This window comes from Dipodomys merriami, unplaced genomic scaffold (genome assembly GCF_024711535.1).
Source record: "Dipodomys merriami isolate MVZ:Mamm:240054 unplaced genomic scaffold, mDipMer1.0.p SCAF_17, whole genome shotgun sequence".
Taxonomy (NCBI): Eukaryota; Metazoa; Chordata; class Mammalia; order Rodentia; family Heteromyidae; genus Dipodomys; species Dipodomys merriami.
This window is the reverse complement of record NW_027203048.1, coordinates 8,901,557-8,922,813: the sequence shown is the minus strand read 5'-3', so window position 1 is coordinate 8,922,813 and position 21,257 is coordinate 8,901,557. Positions and strand designations below refer to the sequence as shown.

At 43.3% G+C, this 21,257-nt stretch overlaps 1 protein-coding gene across 1 annotated transcript in view; it reads right to left on the bottom strand.

Moving 5' to 3' along the window:
* Positions 1-13,794, bottom strand: part of Rab10 (RAB10, member RAS oncogene family) — a 73,143-nt gene extending 59,349 nt beyond the window's left edge. The window contains exon 1 of the mRNA XM_070025166.1: positions 13,135-13,794. Coding sequence (XP_069881267.1) covers positions 13,135-13,261 — 127 coding nt within the window. The 5' untranslated portion in view covers positions 13,262-13,794. The remainder of the gene's footprint in view (positions 1-13,134) is intronic.
* Between the last annotated feature and the right edge of the window lie 7,463 nt (positions 13,795-21,257).

The window sequence follows — 21,257 nt, the reverse complement described above, 5'->3', positions numbered from 1 at the left end:
CAATCATAATTATTTTTTTAAATAGAAACGACCAATAGCCTGAGTTTCATTTCGTATTCCTAGACTATAAAAGTCACTGAGGAGACAGGCGCTGGTGGCTCATGCCTGTAATCCTAGCTATTCAGGAGGCTGAGATCTGAGGATCATGGTCCAAACACTAGCCATAGCAGGAAAGTCCTGAGACTCTCATCTCCAATAAACTACTCATGAAAAGCTGAAGTGGCGCTGTGGCTCAGTGGTAGTTTGCTAGCCTTTAGCAAAAAGAAGCTCATGGACAGTGCCCAGGCCCTGAGTTCAAGCTCCAGGACTGGCCAAAAAAACAAAAACAAAAACTCACTGAGGGAGTGACTTTGAAGGGGATACAAGGAACTCAGCTCCTCTGTCTACTTGCTAGTTGCCATGAGGTGAACAGGCCTCCTCTGCCATGGTACTGACTATGATGCACTAGGCCACTATAATTCTAAAGCAACAGAGCCAAGGAACCATGAACTAAAATCTCTGAAACTTATTTTAAAAATAAACTTTTCTTCCTTCCAAGTTGATTATTGTAGGTATGTTATGTGTCACAGAACTGAGTTAACACTCATATATACATACAAATGAGGACAAACAAAACTAGAGTTTTAATAAGACTGGTGTATTGCTAGTATCCTGATATTTTACTACAGTTTAAAAAAATTACCATTTGTAGAAACTGGGTAAGGTAACTAAGAGATCCCTATTTTATCTTTTTACAACTAAGAATCTCAATTAGCTTAATGAAAACTTAAGCATAGTGGCCTGTAATTCTAGCAACTCAGAGTGTAGACATAAGAATATCACCGTTGGAGGCCAGTCCACCAAAAAAGTTAGTGACACCCTCATCTCAACAAATTAAACAAGTCCTGGTGGTATTAGCATGCAATCCAAGCTACAGGTGACTAGCTCTACAAGGAGAGATGGGGGTGGACACAGCAGTGAGCCTCTAACCCAAAAACAACTAAAGCAAAAAATAAAAAATAAGAAGAGGCTAGATGGAGGAATGGTTTAAGTTAATAGAGTACCTTCCTAGCATGTACAAGGCAGAGCTAAATTCAAACCCCAGTACCTTGCTCAAAAAAAAAAAAAATTATGTGTGTGTGTTTGCACTGCTGGTATTAATGTAACAAAGCAAAGTGTTTTCTGTTCTGATTCTGATACAATCTTTTGATCTTCAGAATAAATTTTGTCCATTCTCTAATGGGTTTTTGTTTTGTTTTGTTTTTGGTGCTAGTCTCAGGTCCTGGGGCTTGAATTCAGGGTGCCTAGGCACTGTCCCTGAGCTTTTATGCTCTAGGCTAGTGCTATACCACTTGAACCACAGTTCAACTTCCAACTTTTTTGTGTTTAATTGGAAATAAGAGTCTCATAGACCTTCCTGCCAGGTCTGACTTCAAACTGTTATCTTCAGATCTCAACTTCCTGAGCAGCTAAGATACAGGCATGAGCCACAGGGAACCAGCCCTTTGCTAATGCTTTGTAACCTTGGATGTTCTGTTTTAGCAACATACTCCACACAAAGCATTGGATCACCAGTTGCTCTTTTCCTCAAAAATGTTACTTTTCAAATAATGTATTATTTAACATAAGTTAAGTTTAATAATTAATATTTAATTAATATAAACATAGAAAGGAGTCCTAAATTCCCATTTCCTGCATGGAAATCTTACTCTTTCTATTCCTCCCAATTATAGATAGCAAAAATTTCTCCCTGTTATAGATAGTAAAAATAAATCCTTGCTAAAACTTTTTTTTTAATTTAAAAGAAAGCACTGGTGGCTCACACCTGTAACCCTAGCTACTCAGAAAGCTGAGATCTGAAAATTCAGATTTGAAGCCAACTTGGGCAAATCCACCAGATGCTAATCTCCAATTAACTAGTAAAAAGCTAGAACTGGAGCTATGGCTCCAGTGATAGAACACCAGGCCTTGAGCAAAACAGCTGAGTATGAGACTGATTTCAAGCCCCATTTCAAGGGAAGGAAGGAAACAGTCACTCACACCTACACCCAAATACAAAGTAGCACCTTCAAAGAAATTGTTCTCTCTTCTCATTTCCTTCCAAATTGAGATCTTCACCAGAACTTTTTTCTAATCACCTTTTCAAATTCTTTTTCTTATAAATTTAAGAACTTACTTTACTAACCCTTTATTGCTTCACTATTTTTACAAGAATTTTTACAGTCTTAAGGGTTAGAACATTCTCTTAACCTCAACATCCTTTGTAGCTCCTTTAAGCTCATTTATAATTAACCATTTCCAAAAAGCAGTTTTCCCATGTACATTTTTAAAATTACAAAATGTCTATTTTGTTTTGCTATTAACAAGTCTCTTTATTGTTAAATCAACACTGTGCTACCAGAGCACAGCCTGCCTGGATATTAAAGCAGACTGCCACTCATTCTGCCATTCTTCCCTTTCTAAAAACCACACAGAGTATGATTTGCCCTACCTTACACCACCATACAGCATCATTCTTGAAAAGAATTATATTTAATATTATCTAATACTATTATTAATGTATTAATAATCATCTAATAATATCTCTAATGTCTAATTATCTCATATTATCAACTCTTGCTTTACTATGCTCTATAAGTCTGCAGAGCACAAGTAGCACAATTCTGATGTGTTTGCTTCCTGACTCTGACAACCACCTTGCAATTCCAATTTCCAAACTGAAATAGATAAATGGGAGAACTAACTTATTGACTTGGGGTAGGAAAGAGAAACAACGAAATCCTGAAATTGCTGTAAAGAGAACTGGTTCTGGATTCTAATCAAATCTCCTTCATTAATTAGCCAAATGACCTTTTGCAAGTTGCTTGAGTCTCAGCAAATTCAATGGGATTAAAATTCTGATTCTAAGGAAAATGGGTGGGCTCCAGTAATAGGGGACAAGGCTATCAAAGAGAGTGAAGAAGAATGAATATGGTGGAAAGTAGTTTTTTGTTTGTATAAGAAATCTGCTACTGGGCTGGGAAGGTGGCTCAGTGGTAGAGCACTTGCCTTGCATGCATGAGGCCCTGGGTTCGATTCCCCAGCACCACATAAGCAAAAAGAAAAAAGCCAGAAGTGGCGCTGTGGTAGAGCACTAGCCTTAAGCTGAAGAGCTGAGGGACAGCACCCAGACCCAGAGTTCAGGCCCCATGACTGGCAAAAAAAAGAAAAAAGAAAAGAAAGAAATCTGCTAAGATTGTTTTAAGGGGGAGTAAGATGAACAGAGTGATAGAAGGGGTAAGATTTATGGAGATAAATTGTATACTACAGATGTAGAAATGTCACTATGAAGCCGGGCACCAGTGGCTATATAATCCTAGCTACTCAGGAGGCTGAGATCTGGGAATCTAGGTTCAAAGCCAGACTTGACTCTGGCTGAAATGGTAGAGCACCAGCCTTGAGTGGAAAAAGGTGAGTAAGAGTAGAAGGCTGAGTTCAAGCCCCAATACTGGCACAAAATAATTTAGAATAAAATTTTAAAACAATTCTGTGATTCTAACATTTCAAAGAGATCTCTATGTGTGTATATGCATGCATGCGTGCGTGCTTGTGTGCACGTGTGCATCTGTGTTTGTGTGTGTGCACGCGCAACAAAAAGACAAACTTGGGATGGGAATGTGGTTCAGTGGTAGAGTGATTGCCTTGCATGCATGAAGCCCTGGGTTCGATTCCTCAGTACCACATAAACAGAAAAAGCCAGAAGTGGCACTGTGGCTCAAGTGGTAGTGTTAGCTGTAAGCAAAATGAAGCTCAGGGACAGTGCCTAGGCCCTGAGTTCAAGCCCCAAGACTGGCAAAAAAGAAAAAACAAAAACAAAAAACTTGTTGGGCACCAGTGGCTCACATGTAGCTACTCAGGAGGATCACAGTTCAAAACTAGCCAACTTGGGCAGGAAAGTCCATGTGATTCTTATCTCCAACTAACCACCAAAATGCCAAAAGTGGAGCTATGCTCAAGTGGCAGAGCATCAGCCTTGAGTGAAAATGCTAAGAGCCAGTGCCCAGGCCTTAAGTTCATATCCTAGTACTGGCCTTTAAAAAATGATAATAAAAAGACAAACTTGCCTCCAATCTCTAAGGTGCAGACCAATCCAGATACTGGTGGCTCAAGCCTCAGATTTGAGGATCTAGGTTCAAAGCTAAGTCAGGGCAGAAAAATCCAGAGACTCTTATCTCCAATTAATCAGAAAAAAGCCAGAACTGGTTATATGGCTCAAATGGTAGAATGCCAACCTTGAGCAAAAAAGCTAACTAAGCAAGAGCACAAGGTCTTGAGTTGAAAAGCCTCAATACTGGCATGGATACAAATAAAAATGCACACACAAAAAGTACAGACCAGTGGTCCTAAAGCAAAGGAAAATACTCTGAAGGATCTTTTTTTTTTTTTTTTTTGGGGGGGGGGGGTCGGGGGTCGGTCATGGGGCTTGAACTCTGGGCTGGAAGAACGCTGTCCCTCAAGCTCTTCAGGCTCAAGGCAAGCACTCTACCACTTGAGCCACAGCACCACTTCTGGTTTTCTGGTGGTTTATTGGAGATAAGAGTCTCACAGACTTTCCAGCCAGGGCTGGTTTAAACAGTCGGCCTCAGATCCCAGCCTCCTAACTACCTAGGATTACAGGCATGAGCCACTTGCATCCAGCTTTGAAGGATCTTCTTAATTCAGTAGCCACTGGTTAATAGTAGCTATTATCAGGGAGAAAAAAAATCTAACCATGATCAAATGATCTTTTAGAGAGTAGGGTCCAATGTTAACTAGTTTTGTGGTTCTACTTTAGTGGAAATTTACCACTTCAACTACCTTTTAAAACTGTGGTTTAAACACACACACACACACACACACACATGTACGTTTATCATCTTAACTATCTGGGGGAGAGGGAATAGATTTATGGGATTAAACAGCCTCCTACATGCTAGACAAGTGCACCATCCCTGAGCTTCACCCTCCCATCCATCTTTTTCTCCCTCTCTTTCCTTCTTTCTCTCCCTCTCTCCTCCTCTCTTTTGAGAAGGAGCTGGCCTCCAACTCAAGATTTTTCTTCCTGGGCTGGGAAGGTGGCTCAGTGGTAGAGCGCTTGCCTTGCATGCTTGAGGCCCTGGGTTCGATTCCTCAGCACCACATAAGCAAAAAGAAAAAAAAGCCGGAAGTGGGGCTGTGGCTCAAGTGGTAGAGCGCTAGCCTTGAGCTGAAGAGCTGAGGGACAGCGCCCAGGCCCAGAGTTCAGGCCCACGACTGGACCCAAAAAAAAAAAAAATTTAAAAAAAAATTTAAAAAAAAAGATTTTTCTTCCTGCCTCAGCTTCCAGAATGCTGAAATTACAGGTGTGCCTAGGGTTAGGGATTTTTTTTTTTTGGGGGGGGGCCTCTATCACGGGGCTTGAACTCTGGGCCTGGGCACTGTCCCTGCACTCTTCAGCTCAAGGCGAGCTCTCTACCGCTTGAGCTACAGCACCACTTCCAGTTTTTGAGTGGTTTGTTGGAGATAAGAGTTTCACGGACTTTCCTGCCCAGACTGGCTTTGAACCGTGATCCTCAGATCTCAGCCTCCTGAGTAGCTAGTATTACAGGCTTGAGCCACCGGCGCCGGGCTAGGGTTAGCCATATTTAAGTGTACAGTTCAGTTAAGTATAGTCCAGCTTCAATATCCTCAATCAATAATGTGTTGATTCCCGTCAGGCAGTTCAACTAGCATAAATTGAAAATATGTGAGATGGAGCTGGTGGTATAATTCAGTAACAGAGTGCTTGCTTAGCTTACATAAAGCTGAGGATTCAACCCCTAGTATTGCAAAAAGAAGAAAAAAAAAATTGCAGCCAGAGCTGGGCACCAGTGGCTCATGCCTGCAATCCTAGCTACTAAGGAGGCTGAGATCTGAGGATCGCACCAGCCCACGCAGGAAAGTCCATGAGACTCTTTATCTCCAATAAACCACCAGAAAACCGGAAGTGGCACTGTGGATCAAGTGGTAGAGCACTAGCCTTGAGCTGAAGAGCTGAGGGACAGTGCACAAGCGCAGAGTTCAAGCCCCATGACCAACCCCCCCCCCGCAAAAAAAATTACAGCCAGTTGTGGAAGTACATACTTCTTACCCCTAAGGCAAAGGCAAAAGGATGTCACTTTAGCTGGGTGCTGTTGCTCACACTTGTGATTCTAATTACTCTGCAGGCTCAATGTGTTAAGAGAAATGTCCTAGTGGATCAATGTGTTGAGATTCTATCTCCAACTATTCAGCAAAATGCTGGGCTAGAAATGTGGTTCAAGTGTTAAGATTGCCAGCAAGAAAAGCTTAGTGAGAGCATGAGGCCCTTTTAGTTCAAGCCTGGTACTGACCCTAAAAACAAACCTCAAAGCTTCAGTAACATATACTGACTTTTTTCTTGTTATGACTACAGAAACAATACAGTGTACCAACTATTTACAAAGCAATTTACAACACTTTACAAAGTACTAGGCATTAAAAGTAATCTAAGGGGGCTGGGAAGGTAGCTCAGTGGAGATGCTTGCCTTGCATGCATAAGGCCCTGGGTCCAATTCCTCAGCACCACATAAGCAGAAGCCAGAAGTGACATTGTGGCTCAAGTGGTAGAGCTCTAGCCATGAGCTGAAGAGATGAGGGACAGCATCCAGGCCCAGAGTTCAGGCCCCACGACCAACCTCCCCCCCCCCAAAAAAAATCTCATAGACTCCTGTCCAGGCTGGTTTCAAATTATGATCCTCAGATCTCAGACTCTTGAGTAGCTAAGATTACAGGCATGAGTCAGAGCGCCTGGCACATTCATCCATGGATGGACTCTTGGGTTATTTCCACATTTGGCTATTGTGACTAGTACTCCTGTGAACACTGGTATACAAACATCTGTTCAAGTCCCTCTTCAAATTTCTTTTTTGTTGTTGTTGTTGTCTGTAGTGGGGCTTGAATTCAGCATGGGTGCTGTCCCTCAGCTCTTCAGCTCAAGGCTAGCACTCTTAGCACCACTTCCAGTTTTCTGGTAGTTTATTGGAGACAAGAGTCTCAAGGATTTTCCTGCCCGGGCTGGCTTTGAACTGTGATCCTCAGATCTCAGCCTCCCGAGTGACTAGGATTACAGGCATGAGCCACCAGTGGCTTTCAAATTCTTTTGAAGTTGAGCTAGGGATGTAGCTTAGCAGCAAAGCACTTGTACATTGCACCAAAGGCCTTAGCTTTGAACCGCCTCCCCCCACCCCCAACTTCACAATACATTAATCAATTAAACAAAATTCTCTTGGGTAAAATGCCAATAATTACTGGATCAAATTCATAATTCTAGAAAAACTGCTTTTCACAGTGTAGTACTATTTCACATCCCTACCAATTTCTCCATTCCTACGAATGCTTCTTTGATAAGTCATTCTAATGAGTACAACGTAACATCTCATTTTGGTTTTGATTTGCATTTTCCTAATTATTGTCATCAATTTTCACATACTTACTGGCCATTTGCACATGTTTTTAGAGAAAGTATAGTTTTATTTGACTCTACAAGTACATGTTCCAAGGAGAAAAATTCCTTAGGCACTCTGGCATTCCTGAAGCATGAGCTGCTGCTAGAATCACAGCATAGCTCAGACACATTTAATGACAAAAGTTTGGCTCATTTCTCCTAAACCATAGCCACTCTACTCAATTCAACTAAATCACCTGTTTTTGTTTTTGCCAGTCCTGGGGCTTGAATTCAGGGTCTGGGCACTGGCCCTGAACTTCTTTCTTTTGTTCAAGGCTAGCACTCTACTACTTGAGCCACAGCTTCACTTCCAGCTTTTTCTGTTTATGTGGTATTGAGGAATCAACTCAGGACTTCATGAATGCAAGGCAAGCACTCTACCACTAAGCCACATTCCCAGCCCCATTCACCTGGTTCTTAAATGTAGATTAGTGGAACCAACCTACTCTTCCAAAATTAGAAAAAAATGTATTACACCTCCTAGGGACAAGAGACTTTATATGGATCCCAAAGACTCTATTTCCCAATGAAAGATATCTCCTATTGAAAAAGTAATAATCTAGGAGGTAGAATTAACACCACCACATCATAGAATATCTTGGAGAAGCAGACTGCTAAAAAAAAGTAATGTATTGGGGAAAAGCTCTGATAACACTGATAGATAAGCTTTTCTGAGTTTGCACTGCCAATCAAGTTAGGATCAAATCAACTACTGAAGCACATCTAAAACCAGAAGCTTTCTTAAATAATTACTTTTCAAATAATCTTTGAATTCCCCTCCTCCCCAACTGAACTCAGGGCCTGGACACTGTCGCTGAGTTTTTTCTGCTCAAGGCTAGCACTCTATCACTTTGAACTACAGTAGCACTTCTGGTTTTCTAGTAGTTAACTGGAGATAAGAGTCTCACACACTTTCCTGCCTAGGCTGGCTTCAAACCATGATCCTCAGATCTCAGCCACCTGAGTATCAAGGTATCTAGGACTACAGGCATAAGCCACCAGCACACGGTTCAATCTTTGAATTTCTAAGACCAATTTTGCCCTAAAATTACTCAGATTGTCAAACAGCTAATGTTCACTTCATATATTACTCAGAAAATAGGTAAAAAGAGGAAATATTAAAATAAAGTAGGCCCAGTCTTATAATAAGTGGATCCTAATTGCTCTTTCCTTCCTTCCGTCCTTCCTTCCTGTACTACCTACCCTTCTTCCCTCTCCTCTTCTTCCTTCCTTCCCTCCCTCTATCCTTCCTTATGAAACATGAACCCATTAAATGCAGGAATTCTTTTAGGTGCATAGTCTTACAGGGGTCCAGGGAGAACCTTACATCAGGTGACGATCTCTACACTTATACTACTTACTATATTCTACTATCTTAGGATTAGTAATTTATTTTTGCAACTTAAATCAAATATGGTAAATCTGATCATAAATATCTTACATAATTTCTAGTAAGAATGTGTGAGAATTGAAAAATACATATAAAAATTTCAATACAGTAATCTTGGTGAGTGGTACAAGCACAATAAATGTGTAAAAATTATTTCTTCAGCCAGGCATTGGTGGATCCCACCTATAATCCTAGCTACTCACGAGGCTGAGATCTGAGGATCATTGTACAAAGCCAGCATGTGAGACTCTTATCTCCAATAAACCACCATAAAACCGGAAGTGATGCTGTGGCTCAAGAGCACTTGCCTTGAACTGAAGAGCTGAGAATCAGGACCCAGGCACAGAGTTCAAGCCCCACGAATGACAAAAAATATATATATACATATACGTATATATGTATATACATATATTTCTTCAAAAACTCAAAAGCCACCAGATGTCAGCGGCTTGGGTTTGTAATCCTAGCTACCCAGAAGGCATTATCTGAGGATCATGGTTCAAAGCCAGCTCAGGCAGGAAAGTCCATGAGACTCTATCTCCCCTTCAGGGAGATGTGGCTCAAGTGGTAGAGCGCTAGGCTTGAGCAAACAGCTCAAGGACAGTGCCCAGACCCTGAGTTCAAGCCCCAGGATGAGCACAAAAAAAAAAAGACAAAAACAAGGGTTGAAGGTGTGGCTCAAGCACTGAAGATCCTGCCTTCTAGACAGGAAGCCCTGAGTTCAATCCCCATTAAAGGGAGGAGGAGGGAAAGGATTGAGATTAAGCCCAAAATAATGAGGGCCTAACTTACTTTGGGTCTCGCTCTTCACCACTTCTTTAATAACTTCTAGACAAACTTAAGATGTTAGGGCTCAGTGGTACAGTACACGTTTAGCATGTACGAGATTCTGAGTCCAATCCTCCGCACCTAAAAAATAAGCTATAAGAACTAAATGACAACTCAAATTTCTCTATTATATATCATCAGAGAAGGCTCTATATTTGAAAGAGAGAAAAAAAAAAAGCACCTACCTAGCATGTACAAGACCCTAGGTTCAAACCCCAGCACCAAAAAAAAGAGGAAAAACTCTCTAGTCAACTGATAATATTTTAAAGTAATATACAAAGTATTTCTAGTTACCTGCATATCAACAGTCTAGATTGTTTAGACATGAACATTCAATATGGCAGCCACTAGCCACATGCCTAATATAAACTGAGCTGTGGTATGACTCACATACTCACAGACTAGAGGTAAATTATTAATATCTCAACTGCTTAAAATTGACTACACTGTAATATCTAAGATATAAGATAAAATATATAACTAATTCTTTTTGGCCTGGCACTGGGGGCTCATTCCTGTAATCCTAGTTACTCAGGAGGCTGAGCTCTAAAGATAGTGGCTAGAATCCCCCCCTGGGCAGGAAAAGTACATTGAGACAACTCCAATTAGCCATCCAAAAAACCAGAAATGGAGCTGTGGCTCAAGTGCATTGAGTACAAAAGCTCAAATATAGGGCTCAGGCCCTCAGTTCAAGCCCCAGAACAAGCGCAAAAAAGATGGACCTTAAATCCTTTTTGTACATGAATATCAAAGTTAGATTATGTCTGCAGCTCATCTTTCTGACTTAAACACTGGTTTAAGACCAGAGAAAACTTCTAAATCAAGCTAATACATAACTGTGTTTAAGTTGCACTTGGAATTAAATTCATTTTCTTAATCTACACTCAAAATCTTCAATCAAAATATGTAAATGTCAGAGATGAAAGTGAAGTTGTTCAACGGAGCACCATTAAATACTTGGGTGACCACTGTGTGCAGGCATTCAATCTATAAAGCAACATGCTACATTTCAGAAATGTAAGATCTGTATTCCATTTACAGCTGGCATGAACTATGCTCCTACCAAGTGCCTAGCACCATGCGAAGTGCTTTACTCTCACTGACCCATAAAATCTCATCAATACTATTTTTAAAAGAAACTGAAGCAAACAGAGGTAAAGTAACTTGCCCCTGTCACAAAGCTTGTGGAACCATGGATCCCATGGCTCCCCACCCCCACCCCTCTACACACACACACACACACACACACACACACACACACACACACACACACACACACACACACACACACACACACACACACACACACACACACACACACGCGCGCGCACAGAGTCTGGCAAACAGAGTTCAAGCTTTGCTTTTAACTCTATTGCACCCCACCTTTCTCAATGGCAGGTTAAAACTAACCACAGTGAATTAAATCTTTCCTCTTTCAGAAAGGCTGTATATCCATTCCAGCCTTCTGGCCCAATTCCTACTTGTCCTTTAGACTTTACATTAAATTATCATAGCCAAGGGGCTGGGAAGGTGGCTCAGTGGTAGAGTGCTTGCCTTGCATGCATGAAGCCCTGGGTTGGATTCTTCAGCATTGCATAAGCAGAAAAAGCCAGAAGTTGTGCCACGACTCAAGTGGTAGAGCACTAGCCTTGAGCAGAAGAGTTGAGGGTCAGCACCCAGGCCCAAAGTTGAGGACCCCATGACTGACCAAAAAAAAAATTATCATGGCCAAGCAAGGCTACTTAGACCCCTACAATTTAGGCTAGTCCCCTCCTCCCTATGCTTACTATTGTTAACACTTTGCACAATATTGTGATTGTCTTCAATAGAATGTTCAAGGGGTCTATTGTGTCCACCACTTATCCCCAGTGCCTATAACAGTGCCTAGCATTAGGTGCTCAATAAATATTTGCCATCTAATGACCTGACCCACCCAGCTAAAGCAGAAAATGAAATAAAAGCAAACTTAGTGCTAGGAAGTGCTAACCACAAGGCAGAGAACAAGTTCTAAGTTTAATGAAATATAGAACTGTCCCAGAGAATACTCATACTTTTCTTACTCGAACAGTAAAATAAAAACCTAAATAATAACTTGTCCAGTATAATTTCAATATGACTTGAATTACGAGAATGAGTTAGATTGCTGATAGTGTCATAAGAAATCCAAACCAATGCAGGTGTGCTGGTGCACCTCTATAATCAATCCCAGCACTGAGGAGGCTGAGGCAGAAAGACGGAAGAGCTGGGCTACAAAGCTAGTTCCAAACAGTCTCAGACACATAGTGAGATCCTGTCTTGAAAAAGAAGAAATCCAAACCGTTTCATAATGTTATAAATTGGTTGAAATCGGCTTGGCTATTTCCAAGATTCAAAGAACACGACATTTGTTTCTTTAAATATTCTCATGATAAAACTGGTTACAATTAAACAGGTTTTATTACACTGTCCCAATGCTAGAACTTGGCTTCAAATAACAAGCAGGTGTCCTTTAAGGAAACTGTGTTGGGGGAGGGGCTGTGGGTTTCACCTACAATTACTTTAGCAAAATTGACGTTTGTGCCAGAATCAAAGGGGACTTTCTTAGAACCTTCCCTTTTCTTTTGTGAAACGGGAAAACAAATGAAAAGGTCAATCACTAGGTCTTCCACACCAAGTAATTCTAAAACATGTGGTGAAAGTAAATTAGAAAGAAGTCCTTATGGATATGACTAGCAAAACACTTTCCTGTAAATTCTAGAGTCAAGACAGAAGGGAACTTGACTTCATTCCGACACGTATTAGGCAGAAACTGATCGTCTTCCTCAGATTACTGCTTCTGCTAAATGTCTTCAAAAGCTCTGAAGCCTTTTGAAGCCTGTGCCATAGATTGCCACCCCAGCACGAAGAGCCTCCGATTGTCTGACACATCAATGCTGCCAACTCACGTCTCCCCTCTAATCTGCTTTAATTACCCTTCACACACAAACTCTCAAGTTTACTCTAAGTCAGGACCGTATGGAATCGTCTCCTACCCCCCCCCGCCCCCCAGCATAAATCAGGCCTTTACACCCAACCAGTACTGCTCCAATCCCAACCATTAAAACATGACCCTTACAAATATCTTACGTCTAGTAACTCTACACACATAAAAAAAAATAACAAGTCGCTTAAAGAAACAGGGTTCTAGAACGTTGTTAAATGCTGCATCTTTTGTACCAGCAGCAAGCACTGAGGCTGAGTGGGATACTTGAAAGCAAAAAAGACCGGATGGAAAGCATGGGAAGACCCCGCCCCAGTAAGCTCGAGGCTGATTCCAACAGTAACTTAGGTCTGTCGTCTGGAATCGGAATCCCTGGAACAAAGGCGTATATTACGGGAAGCAAGATGTCTGGAATACAAGCAAACGGCTTGCAGCTGCGGAGCCCGTCCGTACCACCCTCCTCCCACAAAGTCTTACCTATGGTGGAAATAAAGGTGGTATTGAAGGCATCATCCGAAAAACGAAAAAGGACGCAGGTCTTGCCCACTCCCGAGTCCCCGATCAGGAGCAGCTTGAAAAGCAGGTCGTACGTCTTCTTCGCCATTGGGAGGAGCGGCTCGGGCTCTCGCCGCCGGCGGCCCCAAGGGATCGGTCCCTCTCACTACAGCCAACTCCTCACCCGGGCGTTCTGGGGCCGGAGGACTGGGGAGGCGTGGGGAGAAGGCAGGCTCGAGAGGGAGCGGGAGACCTGCGAACGGCCTCGTCGAGGCAGCCCCGACCGCGGCGGCGTCCGTGCTTCCGAGGGCGGCTCCGACCGAGGCTCCGCAGCCTCTCCTCGCCGCTCCGCCCGGTTCCGGGGAGTCGGTCGGGACAAAATGGCCTCCCCTCCCCCTTCAGAGCAGCTCGGCCGGGACGCTCCCACTGGCAAGCGAGCGAGCTCTGCCGTCGAGGGAGCGCGGCGGGCGTGAGGACAGCCTCTTCCCAACAGAAACTCAGCGCTAGGACGCGGTGAGGGCAACCAACAAGGACCACGAGCCGGCGAGCCTAGCTACATAGCCCCAGGAAGCCGAGCCGCCCCGGCCAGAGCCACCTTTTCCCCGTGCCCTCTCACGCCGGCGTGCGCGCTGCCTGAGACGCACGCAAGGACGTACGCCCGCCCTTCCCTCGCGCCCTCGCCCTGCGGCCCGCCTCTGCGCACGCGCGCGGGAGGGAGTGGGAGCGCGCGGGGGCGGGGACTATAGAGCTCAGCCTCAGTCTGAAGCTCGACCCAAGGGCCGAGGGGCGGAGCTAGGGAGGGCGAGGCCGCGGGCGCGCTCCCCGCGACAGCCTGATAGGGTGCGCGGCGATAGAGTTCACCCGCGGGAGGCGCTGCCTCAGGGACTGCGCAGGCGCAGCACGACGGAGTAGACTCGGGTCTCCAGTGCGTTCCTGGCGGCAGTGGCCCTGCGGGTTGCGCCGGGATCCCCGCACCGTCTTTGTCAAGGGTGTGGAGTGTGGGATCTTGGCGCAGCCACTGGCGTGGTGATCATGTGTTCCTGAGTAGGTGCAGCTCATAGACGCGAGAAAAGTAGCACTCAGAGCCATTTAATAAATAGCCTCTTTGCTAACATCAGAAGCCTCCGGGATGGAGGGCTCTCTAAGAGTGGGCGCGCCGTGACCGGGGAGACCGCGGCACTCCATCCCCGGCTCCTTCGTGGGCAATAGATGGCGTTTGAGGGATCAGAAGTTCGAAATGGAAAAACTGGCCTCGCTGCTCGGATTGCCATGATGTAATCAGCCTTCCCGGCGGTGAGGAAAAGGAGGGCTCAGGAATTCCTGAGCGCAGGGGTCATCTCTGCTGCCGGGCGCGGCGCGGCGCGGCGAACCCCCTCCAGGCCTTGGCGGTCCTCGAATGCTCTGAGATCTACGTGGAGGGGCCGGCTCCCCTCCCTGTAGACAAAGTCATATACCAGGTCGAGGAATCGAAAGGGCCAAAAGCTGCTGCAATCCAGCCAGTTTCTTTATTCATACATACATGCATACATACATACATACATTTCAAATCAACAGGGTATTGCCTAGCTCAAGCTGACTTCCAACCCACGACCATCTTGCCTTGCCTCAATCTCTCCTGTGACATGTGTCACTATTCCAAGCTCTTAGGTTCTCTTTTCATTCACCTTACCCACTTTTCCTTTCTCTTACACTATCAGCCTCGTTTACAACCCTTTTCTCTTCTTCGGTTGAAGTACGTGCTTCTGACCTAGCATTCTCAAAATATTCCATCGCTCAAAATGCTCCATTGCTCCAGCACAAGTAGGATGTGTTGCCAAGTGGTTGGACCTGATGAGTGGCTCAGACAGAGTAGAAAACCTTGAGACAGCTGGACAGAAAGAGATTGACAAAGAAGTAAATGCTACATTTTCCATGCACACCATCTCAGCATTGTCACAATGTTTGTGTATTTGATATGTAATTAAAATGAGTCTTTGAGGCAGTTCTGGTTATCAGGTTTCAGTTTCAAGTTCTCTAAAGACTTGTCTTACACTGTGTTCCTTTACCAAGCACTCCTGAAGCTTCAATTACTGAAGATGTTTGTGTTGGCTAATTCATCTCTATGTTCAGTTGGTTCTCTGATTGTGCCTCTTAGTCTTAACAGTTAAGCCTTTTCTCCTCTGAATCATTTTTTCCTCCAGTTGTGAATGCCCTCCTAAAAAGCAACAATTCTAGCCTGTTGCTAGTGGCTTATTCTTATGATTCTGGCTACCTACGAGGCTGAGATCTGAGGATCTGCGTTCAAAGCTAGCCCAAGCAGGAAAGACTGTGAGATGCTCATCTCCAATTAAACACCAAAAAGTGAGGAGTAGAACTGTGGCTCAAGTGGTAAAGTGCTAGCCTAGAGCACCCCCCCCCAAAAAAAAAGCTCAGGAACAACACCCAGGAACCAAGTTCAAGCACCAGAAAAGACAGAGAAGGGAGGTGAGAGAGAGAGAGAGAGAGAGAGAGAGAGAGAGAGAGAGAGAGAGAGAGAGGGAGCAACAATTCTAAAATAGGCTAGCTATGCAAATCACAAGAAGACTATTGTCAAGACTTCTCAAGTTTGTCATAATTCAGTCATAACTTTGAGATCCTTGGGAAAATCTTAGAGTTAGCTTATCATTATTTTTTTTTTTTTTTTTTTTTGGTCCTGGGGCTTGAACTCTGGACCAGGGCACTGTCCCTCAGCTCTTCAGCTAAAGGCTAGCGCTCTACCACATAAGCCACAATGCCACTTCCAGCTTTTTCTGTTTATGTGGTGTGAGGAATCAAACCCAGGGCCTTATGCATGCGAGGGAAGCATTCTACCACTGAGCCACCTTCCCAGGCCCAAGCTTGATTATTCTTTTCCAAATAAATTTGCTTTACTTGAGCCCCAATGCTGTAAAGCATTTTAAAGGGTTAGGATATTGTTTTTGTTTTGTTTTGCTTTTTTTCCCCCATAAGTTCTGACTACATAGCCCAGGCTGGCCTGTAATTTGTGATTCTCCTGCTTCTGCCTTTTTCAATATGACATTACAGCAATGGACCAGCTATGATTTTTTTTAATGCAGAAAGCTTAATTTGGAGAGTAATACCATCACACAAATTTGAGAAACAGTAGGAGCTACAAATGGAAATTTAGAGCTATCTAATCTTTGAAATCATAATTCAACCCCTTCATGTAATTGACAGATGAGTCTGAGGCTAAGTCAGACATTTGCAAGAGATCACACTATTAGTGGCAGTACCAGGACTATATGGCACAAACACTAAACTCAATTCATGAAGACTGTAAGAACTGGAGCCTCAGCCAGAAGTACTTAATATTTTGCATTTAGTATTTACTCAATGAAAAGTTTCATTGGGCTGGGTGCCAGTGGCTCACACCTGCAATCCTAGCTACTTTGGAGGCTGAGATCTGAGGATCGAGGTTCAAAGCCAGCCAGGGCAAGAAAAGCTATGAGACTCTTATCTCCAATAAACCACTCAAAAAACCGGAAGTGGTGCTGTGGCTCAAGTGGTAGAGTCCTAGCCTTCAGCTGAAGAGCTCAGGGACAACACCCAACCCAGGGTTCAAGCCCCACAACCAAAAAACAAAAAGGAAGAAAGGAAAGAAAGAAAGAGAGAGAGGTAGGTTTCACTGGAATGTGACATAAGCATCAATCAACATTAAAAAAATTTTTAAGAATTAAATGAAGAGCTATATAGGCCTAAAAGATAGAAGTGAAAGCAATGAAAGAAAAAGGCAATCTAGTAACACCTTAGAGTTTATGCCTTTTTGCCAAAAGTATCAAGCCAAGAAAAGTATATAGGGGTTAGAGGCATAGCTAAAGTGGTGGAGTGTTTGCCTAGCATGCTCAAGGCTGTAGTGAAGTTCTGTCATCAGGTAAAAAGAAAGAGAAAGCCAAACATTGATGATTCACACCTGTAATCCTAGCTACTCAGAGGCTGAGACCTAAGGATCACGGTTCAGAGCCAGCCCAAACAGGAAAGTCTGTGAGACTCTTATCTCCAATTAAGTACCATAAAAAAGTCAGAAGTGGAGTGGTGACTCAAGTAGAGTACTAGCCTTGAGTAAAAGAAGCTCAGAGACAGTGCCCAGGCCCTGAGTTCAAGCCCCAGGACTGGCACCAAATAAATAACTAAAAAAGAGAAAAGAGAGTGCAAGGAAGGAAGGAGAGGAATAATTTTAGCTGAGCATGGTGGTACATGCTTGTAATCCTAGCACTTGGGAGACTGAAGAAGGAGGATCACATGTTCAAAGTCAGCCTGAGCTAAGTAGCTGAAACCTATTACAAGAAAAAAAAGAAGGGCTGGAATGTGGCTTAGTGGTAGAGAGCTTGCTTAGCATGCATGAAACCCTGGGTTCGATTCCTCAGTACCACATAAACAGAAAACCCTAGAAGTAGCGCTGTGGCTCAAGTGGTAGAGTGCTAGCCTTGACCAAAAGCAGCTGAGGGACAGTGCTCAGGCCCTGAGTTCCAGCCCCAGGACTGATAAAAGAAAAAAGAAAATAAAGAGAAATAAAGCTACGGGGTTATCATTACCATTCTCCTACTTAGTACCAAGTTCTTGCTCTTTTATCCACCACTCCAGCCTTGCTCTGTTTGTTTTTCATAAAAATAAAGCCTTCCCTTGAAGGGCAAGGCCTGATGTGTCATCACCTTACCATAAAACCTACTAGACTCCAGTCTCTGGGACTTTGCCTATTTACTGCATACTTCCGCTGTTCACACCCACAGTCTCCTGCAGGGACTTCCTTGAGGAAGGTCTTTGTTAGACTGTCCCGAGGCCAAGAACTGACAGCCCAGAGGTTACCACTGTTCTTCTCATTGTGGCCTGCCAAAATTCTGTTCTGCCTGCATATCCTAAATGAAGTTCCCTCCTGATGCAGAAGTATTGCCCATTAAGAGTTCAGTCCCTTGTGTGTTTTCTAGTCTGCTGAGAGGGATGCCTCAGTTCTGAAATGATGGCAGTTGGCATTTAAGAGGCTCCAGGCCCTAGCAATATTTGTCCTACCCAAGCTTCCCTTTAGACAAACTTTTCTTTCCCACAATTACTGTGCATCTTCCTAATGTCAAGGTTAGTTGAGTGTATGAAGGCATGTGCCATCCCTTCCACCTTCAGCTTAGAAATAACAATTTATTTCTCCCTAGTACTTTTTTGGTTTTGGAGATCCTGGAGTTTGGACTTAGGGTCTTAACATTTGTTAGAAAGCACTCTACCGCTTGGCCCATATCCCTGATTCTTTTTTGGTTTTGTTATTTTTCAAATAGGGTCCTACCTTATTGCCCAGGCCACTCCAGACATCAATCCTCCTATTTATACTTTCTAAGTAGCTAGGATAACAGACTGTGCCACCCACAGATGCTGGTTGATGTGAGATTCCAGGAATTCTTTGCCAGGTTGACCTCAAACCTTAATCCTTCTGATGTCTGCCTCCTAAGTAGCTAGGATTTCAGGGGTGAGCTACCACATATGGCCTCCTTAGTACTTTTAGAATTCAATTATATCTCCCCCCCCCTTTTTTTTTCTGGGTCTGGTCGTGGGGCCTGAACTTTGGGCCTGGGCGCTGTTCCTCAGCTCTTCAGCTCAAGGCTAGCGCTCTACCACTTGAGCCACAGTGCCACTTCTGGCTTTTTTCTTTTTGCTTATGTGGTGCTAAGGAATCGAACCCAGGGCCTCATGCATGCAAGGCAAGCGCTCTACCACTGAGCCACCTTCCCAGCCCATATCTCCCATTATTTATCTCATGAGTAATTAATTAAACTGTGTCCTCAGAGATAATTACTATTCATTAGCATTTTTGTGAATAAACACATAGATATTTTTCTTCTCAGAGTACTTGATTTTAGAGGTTATTCTCCTTCCTCCTCCTCTTCCTTCTCCTCATCCTCCTTTTCCTTTCTCCTCCTCTTCTTCCTCCTCCTCCTTCTCTTCTTCCTCCCTCCTCTTCTTCTTTTTCTTCTTCTGTGCTGGGGAGCAAACATAAGGTCTCACATGTGCTTGACACATAATCTCCCACAACACTATATACCCAGCCTGAACAGACATTTGTTTTTTATAGGTGTGTGTGTGTGTGTGTGTGTGTGTGTGTGTGTGTGTGTGTGTGTGTGTGTGTGTATGTGTGCCAGTCCTGGGGCTTGAAGTCAAGGCCTAGGAGCTGTTCTTGAACTGTTCTGCTCAAGGCTAGCACTCTGCCACTTAAGCCACAGCTTCACTTCCAGCTTTTTAGTAGTTAATTAGAGATAAGAGTCTCATAGACTTTCCTGCTGGGCTGTCTTCAAACCTGTGATCCTCAGATTTCAGTCTCCTGAGAAGCTAGAATTACAGATGTGAGCCACTAGAGCTGGGTCAGACATTTGTTTTGACATATTTCATATATTTTGTGAAAGGTATTTGTGTACACATCTTATTATTTCCAAATCTCCCTGAGGGCTGTGCCTATTTTGTGTGTTATTTAGCAGAAAAAATACCACTGGGAATAGGGGTGCAGCTAAGTGGTAGAGAGCATGTTTGAAGCCCTGTGTTCAAACCCCAACACTAATAAAGAAAAGAAAATCAAAACACAGTTATTCCAAGAAAAAGCATATAATACTCAGAAAAATTCTTTTTGTTTTGTTTTGTTTTTCCTGGTTAGGGTTTTCAAAATGTTGAAAATTCAAGAAAAGCAAATGGAAAGATAATAACATCTTTAGAACATTATTTCATTAATTTTAGTACATACATGAAAAACTCAATTGACACCATTATAGAGTTGATTTCTTTAAACAAGAAATACTGTTGGGCTGGGAAGTGGTTCAGTGGTAGAGCACTTGCCTTGCATGCGTGAGGCCCTGGATTCAATTCCTCAGCACCACATAAGCAAAAAGAAAAAAAAACCAGAAGTGGCGCTGTGGCTCAAGTGGTAGAGCGCTAGCCTTGAGCTGAAGAGCTGAGGGACAGCACCCAGGCCCAGAGTTCAGGCCCCACGACCGGACCCCAAAAAAAAAAAAAAAACGAAAGAAAGAAAGAAATACTGTTAAGGTTAATAAGGCAACTGTGATACGGTAGAATACACTAAACTTGAAGTCAGATAATGTAGCTTCAAGAACCGGCTCTGCTAGTGACTGGCTCTTTGACACTGGATGATTCATTTAACCTCCCTAAGCCTATTTTCCTTGTGTGTCAAAGGGTATTGTAGTTCACAGAACTGTTTCAAAAATGAAAGAAGATAATACATGTAAATATATAATGCCAACACTGTGCAAATAGACCTTATTTTTACTAAGCAGCAACGAATTATACCACAAAGGGTGGGGGGGGGGGAGGAAGAGGAAGAACAGAAAAGTCACAAGTAAGTCAAGAATGGTGGTACATGCCTATAATCCCAGTACTGGGAAACCTGAAGCAGGAGGATATAAGTTTGAGGCCAGCTGGGCAAGGGTGGCTTACATCTGTAATCCTAGATATTTAAGAGGCTGAAATTTGAGAATTGCAGTTCAAAGACAGACCAGGCAGGCAAAAACCATTAAGACTCCTTTCCCCAACTGACCACCAAAAAGCCAAAAGTGAAACTGTAGCTCAAATGGTAGAGCACTATCCTTGAGCCAAAAAAAAAAAAAGAAAAAGAAAAAGAAAAAGGGAAAGAAAAACTCAAGGACAGTACTTGGGCCCGGAATTCAAGCCCCAGTAACAGCATAAAACAAAATAAAACAAAACAAAAAGTTACTAGTAAAGTTAGAACATGTAAATTTTATCAAAGCAACAAGTCATCCTGGAGGAATAATGGTGCCAAAGGAAGTTAGCTAAAGAAATGGGTCAGAAGAGGGAGAAAATTATTAGGAGAGGGAGAAGTAAGAATTAAAACTGACTTCAGTTGCAAAGATCTAACAGTATCCTTAAAAACAGTCATGAAGCCAGACATTGGTGGTTCACATGTGTAATCCTAGCTACTCAGGAGGCTGAGATCTGAGGATCAAGGTTCAAAGCCAGCCTGAGCAGGAAAGTCCATGAGACTCTTATTTCCAATAAACCACCAGAAAACTGGAAGTGGCACTGTTGCTCAAGTGGTAGAGCGCTAACCTTGAGCTGTAGAGCTCAGGGACAGCACCCAGGGCCAG